At 39.4% G+C, this 6141-nt stretch overlaps 1 protein-coding gene across 1 annotated transcript; it reads left to right on the top strand.

The window, feature by feature from the left end:
• Window positions 1-1390: 1390 nt before the first annotated feature.
• LOC113289832 (protein IQ-DOMAIN 32-like) lies at window positions 1391-5726 on the top strand. Its single transcript, XM_026539220.1, has 6 exons — window positions 1391-1742; window positions 2155-2550; window positions 2640-2831; window positions 3062-3124; window positions 3225-4905; window positions 5385-5726. The coding sequence occupies exons 1-6, from the start codon at window positions 1656-1658 to the stop codon at window positions 5402-5404; spliced, it is 2439 nt and encodes an 812-aa protein (XP_026395005.1). The 5' UTR covers window positions 1391-1655; the 3' UTR covers window positions 5405-5726.
• The last annotated feature ends 415 nt before the right edge of the window (window positions 5727-6141 follow it).

The following is a 6141-nucleotide window of genomic DNA, read 5'->3' on the forward strand; positions in this document are numbered from 1 at the left end:
GTAAAACTCCATCAGGCGGACTTTATAAGTCCGCCCATTCTTTTCCAAATTCCATCAGGCGGACTTTAAAAGTCCGCCCATTCTTTTTCTTTTTTATTTAATTTCAATTTTCATCGGGCGTAATTTAAATCTCCGCCCGTTAACAAGCGTAAATTTATGTTACGCCCAGCATCAAACGTACTTTAAATTTACGCCCGACTATATCAGAATTTGGGATTTGGTCGCGACCATATTTGGTCTGGAATTTGATCTTTGGTCCAAATTTGATCTTTACTCCGTCCCACTGTGTTAGGATTTCATCCCATAAATTTGGTTATACTCGCCCACTGTGGATGCTCTAAAACCCCCCGTTTTTCAAATTGTATTTTGGTCTTTGTTTTGTTTCGATGTAGGAATGGACGACCCATCTCTGTCTACCGCATCACATGTTTTATGCCCCATGTTCCGGTCCCGCACATCGCCTACTTTATACCATGTGTACTACTATCTCTTACTTTTTCTTCCTCCTTCCTATTCTACTTCTCCCGATATTTTGATGCTCTCCCATTCCGCTGATTACAACCCTTTCCGGGCCGATCTTGCATCATTTCTGTTGTTGGCTATGCAGATCCATAATATTATCACCACTGGAAAATGCAAATGAGTGTATATGTTCATAGTTTCTCAATTTCCAGCTAAAAATAGGACGGTCATAGTTATACTAAATGGGGTTGTAAAGACAATGATAGGTAAAACATGTGCACATAAAAGATTGTCTCCTTTCCTCAACTGGACATATTAAATGTATCTTGACTCAAGTTTCCTATATACCAAGAAAATCTCGATAATGAGATTAATTAGAATCATTTTCAATAAGTACTACCAATTGGGATTAAAGATGTGTACTGTAATTAGTCCCCGAGAATACTAAAACTGAAAGGTACCAACTGGCCAAAGCCCTATGTGAAAGCTGTCCAAGACTCTATTTATGAACGTATGCGCTAGCGCCATCTAATGTGCAACGTTGCTTTTGATGCAGAGACCTCGACATTGTCAACATCTCTTATGAAAAAACTGATGGTCCTAACCGGAAATTATTAGCATCATACTAAGCACAGGTCACGTAGTAGCTATCCGTAATCCATGTATTATTGACCTTAGTTTAAACTGCCAAGTAAAGAGAAAGAACAACCACGTTACAGATTACAGTACCCACGTGAACTACGCTTTTAACATTTTCTCTTTCATAAAATCGAGATTGAAATTCAAATTCTCGCGAGTCTTACACTTGTTAGATAATCAAACGTTTAATAATATTAAAATTGAATTCAGTGAACGACAAAACTCGGAGCTGACAGCTTTAATTTAAAATTTAAATTTGTTTTTACTTTTTCTTCTGTCATTTTAATTAGCTCCTTTCTACTCTCTCTGTACATAATAACGAACGGAGTCAGTGGAGCCTGAAACTCTTTGGAGTTAATCTAAAACGGACTTTTGATAAATGGCGGAATCCAATGTTTCATTCTGCTAGATTTTAGGATTTTCCTTCATGTCCGCCTTCCTCTTCTTCTTCTTCAACTTTTTCTGTCCTTTTAAGATAATAAAAAGAAATAGTATTCAATGCCGGTGAATGAGTGAGTGAGTGAGTGAGTGAAGTTGTTACATACAGTAGAAGAATGATGAAATCCAAGGGTTCTTGCTTCAAAATCATTACCTGTGCAAGAGATACAGAAGATAACGATGATGATCTCGAACCTAACGAGGTAACTAATCGTTCTTTCTAGGTTTCTTTTTTCATTTGTTATATCTTTTGTTTATAGTTTGTTTTCTGTATTCATTGTGATAAAAGCTTGATCTAGATTCAGATATATGTAGATATGGTTGTAAGTGAAATAAGTTCGGTTGAGTCTAGATCCCAAATATTTATTAGTGTAGATTTTGAATGGCAAACAAGGCTGAATTTGGCAGTACTTCCTAGGATTTCTGAAATGCATTGTTTTAGATCTCATTCAAGCTTGCAAACTCTATGGATCACTGAATTTCTGTATCAATGTCGGAATTGCTTTCAATTTTTTTCCTTTTCAAATTTGGCTTTTGAATTAGAAGGTGTGAGGTAATTTTTGTTGTAAGGTTTGGCTAATTGTGATTTGGTTATTGTTTTTTTTTTCTTTTCAGAGTAAACGTTCTACAGACAAGAGTAGGTGGAGTTTCCGCAAGAGATCGGCTAGGCATAGAGTGCTCAGCAACTCTGCAAATACAGAATCACCATCCATTGGAAATAGGGACAGTCTAGAATCAACCAGCATTAACTATAATATGCAGTCTAACCTTGCTACACCTGAGAAAATATCTGTCTCACACTGGGCGAGTGATTATCCTTTAACGGGCGTAGCAAATTCAAATGCTCCCTTAATTGATACAAAGAAGGATTTCAAGAGTGAACCTGTAATCTCCACTGAGCATGCTCGTGTGATTGATCCCTCTATTTTTAAGCAAGATGTCAAAAAGGTTGATCATAAACTGGAGGAAGATAGTGCTGTTGTCATTCAGTCTGCTATCAGGGGATACCTGGTAAACCTTTTCGTGCTAGTATTTACTATGCGTAACCGTTTTCATTTATTTTTGTAAGTTTCTTTTATTAATTTTACTTTTTTTGGCAGGCCAAGAGAAAACTATTGAAGCAAAAGAATGTCATAAAGTTGCAAGCTTCTATACGTGGGCATTTGGTCAGGAACCAGGCCGTAGGAACCCTGCGCTGTGTCCAAGCCATCTCCAAAATGCAGGTCCTTGTCCGAGCTCGCCGTGCTCGTCACCTAGCATTTGCTATTGAAACAAAGCCTGATGGGCATGAGGTATATAGCAATGTACAACCTTTGGTAATGTCATATCATTTTTTCGAAGTCTTCAAGTGACCTTCAAGTCCACCACCAGATAGTCTAGTAGAATGATACTCTATTTTTGCTTTCTGCTGAGCTCCCACTAGTTCTTATTTATTCTTTGTTTTCCCCTCCCTGAATTGATGATTTTTCTTTTTGTTTCTATGACAAGCACTTACATTTCTTTCTGTTCCACCCTTTGCCAGGTGAAAGAAAATAGTGATACGTTTTCCACTGAGAAATTGCTAAGCAATGCATTTGCTTGTCAAGTACGTATTTGATTATTATTATGTTTGATAATTCAATGCTTTAGTGGTTGCTTTTTGGTCTGTGTTTCTTCTGACATTGATGTCCTTGACGTGCTTCTAGATCATGCAATCAACACCAAACAAAAAACAAATTCACATCAAATGTGATCCCTTAAAGCAGGATTCTGCATGGCAATGGTTGGACAGGTGGATGTCTGTTTCATCACCTGACCTGGAGCCAAACAAACAACAATCTACAGCTGTGAATCAGAAACAGGATGAAAATGTTATAGATACCGCTTCTGAAGTAGGAAATGAGATCCCAGCTGAAGTTATCTCTGCCTCGAAAGATATGCAGTCTACAGCTACAAATGCAGGAACATCGCTTAATAATGAAGATAATTTGATCACATATGAGGCGGACAATTTTGTTTTTCAAGCCTCTCGTCCAATTTCTACAAGTACAAATGACATGCAGCCACCTTGTGTTGATGATTCGGGTGTTAATGATGCACGTGCATCCTCTTCCAAGTCAGACGCAAGGCAATCAGAGTTGCTTTCAACGGCCCCTTCTCAAACGGCACGCAGATCCGTCTCTGATAAGCCTATGGCAGATAGTGAGCAACCAAAACGTTCTATGAAAAGGGTTGCTTCTGAAGAACCAGAGACCGAGAACAAGAAGACTGTATTTGGGTCACGAAAGGCAACTAATCCTGCCTTTGTTGCTGTTCAGTCAAAATTCGAAGGACTAAGTTCAAGGACCACTTCTCGAAAATCGATTAGTTCAACTACACAAGATGTTGGAGCAGAATCGAAACTGAACAGCATTTCTTCTTCTGTGGATTCTTGGAAAAAGACTCAGGAACCTAACTTGACTGAGAGTTCAATCCCACATGAAACTAAAGTCCATGTTGCGCCTTCTGACTGTGGCAGTTTACTTTCTATTACTTCAACTCTTGATTCCCCAGAAAGATCTGAAGCTGGTGGTGTAGATGTCAAGAAGGAAACTGTATTTGTGGAAAAAGTGACCTCTGAACTTAATATGGCAACTGACACTGCATCTAGTAGTAGAAACCTTGATGTTGAACCCAGGACTGATATCTGTGCATCTCAGCCCATTTCATCCAGCCCTGCTTCTTTCCAACCAGGGAGTAGCGATGATGCTAAGAAAGAATCTCTGGACTTCGATTTAGCTGTCGAGCAACAGGAAGAAGAGAGGCAGCCAGACAGATGTGCATCAGATGCGCAGAGTCAAATAGAGGTTGTGGCATATCAACAAGCATACAGATCGTCACCAGAAGGATCTCCAAGAAGTCATGTTACCATCCCCGAGTCATATGGAACACCGTCAAGTCAGGTATCTGTGAATGCTAAAAGGAATAAATGGGATAGAAGTGCGCCCACCCAGACCAGAAAGCATCACCCAGTAGTCAAGAGGTCCCCATCTAATCAAAATTATGAATCAGGCGGAAAAAGTAGTGCAGAGCAATTGTCAAAAGACTCGAAGAATGCGAAGAGGCGCAGTTCATTTGGTTCAGCCAAGTCCAGCAACCTTGACCAGGAGCCAAGGGATAGTAGTAGTAGCAGTACATTACCTAGTTACATGCAAGTCACGGAGTCTAGAAGGGCTAAAGTGCTCGTGTCGCCAAGGTCAAGTCCTGACGTGCAGGACAAGGAAATTTACATCAAGAAGCGGCATTCTTTGCCTAGTACTAATGGAAAGCAGGGGTCCCCCCGCATGCAACGATCAATGTCCCAAGCGCTACAAGGGGTAAAAGGAACCAATGCAAATTCTCCTCATGGTGAGTTTTTCATGTCCTCCCATGTTATTTTAATAAATGCTTAAGCCAACTCACGATTCATTATAACCATGACTAGTCCAATAAAATCTTCTCAAAATTTATTCTTCATTTATGAGATGTTCCTTTCCAAAATTAATAACCCCACATGGCCACAGACCCTGTTCTCTACTTTCATTCTCTCGACAAAAATTATCGTAGAACAATGTTGCATTATGGGTCTCACCAGTGATGCGTAGCACTTGATCATCTAGAATTGCAATAGTTAGAAGTCATACATTTACCCTATTAAATTATACTTCCTTAAATACTGCAACATTCTGTTTAGAACGTGCTCCATTTTTGTGCCAAGAGATATATATATAGGCACATGTCATTGCACGAACAGGGGAGTTCTTAGTGACCTAGGGGGTTGAGTTATTTATGCCAAGCATTCTTCTTAATTATAATTATGTGCTGATTGAACCATACCTATGTTGCAGAAAAGAAGTGGGTGAGATGAATACCCAACTAGAGTCACCTAGGCATCAGCCGGTGGAAAGGTTGTATGGCTTTTGTAATGAATGAGAAAGTGAATATGGGGAGAACTGAAAGATACCACCTGCTTTGTTGCTTTTCCGCGTCCCTTTTTGATGGTGTAGAATATAAATTTTCCTTTGTTGCTTCACCACTGATTTTTATGGTAAACAGTTTGGTTTGAATTGCTTCTGCAAGCAATTAGGAGAGTGGCAGAATGTAGCACCCTTGTATGCTTATGTGAGATTTACAGTACACATAATATACGTCTCTTATTTAAAAAGCTAGTGCGTAATATGCATTTTGTATATGTTGCGACAACAACGATTTTAGCCGCGCCTGGTAGATGTTCAAAAATTGAGCGACGGTGAGTTTCGCTTTTCTTTAAATGATATTCACAAATTATATCATGTCTTTTCGTCGCACAAAAGACATGGTACGTGCACCTGATGGGCTGTTCAGCTACCGCTGTGGCACAAAAGACATGGTACGTGTACCTGATGGGCTGTTCATTAATGTTTATCTTTGTCGGCCGCCTTGGCAGGAATGAGACTGACATCGAGATGGTGCTTATGTTTACAAAATTTATTTATAATTTATTGTGGATTTTACATGGCAATGTTATCTGTCCTGGGTGCGTGTTATTGTTGTTTTCGCCTGCTACCTTTATGGGTAGAGTGATTTGGAACATAAATTTTTGTTGATGAGACGATCTTGCCTAGA

The sequence above is a fragment of the Papaver somniferum genome, chromosome 1 (assembly GCF_003573695.1).
Source record: "Papaver somniferum cultivar HN1 chromosome 1, ASM357369v1, whole genome shotgun sequence".
Lineage (NCBI taxonomy): Eukaryota > Viridiplantae > Streptophyta > Magnoliopsida > Ranunculales > Papaveraceae > Papaver > Papaver somniferum.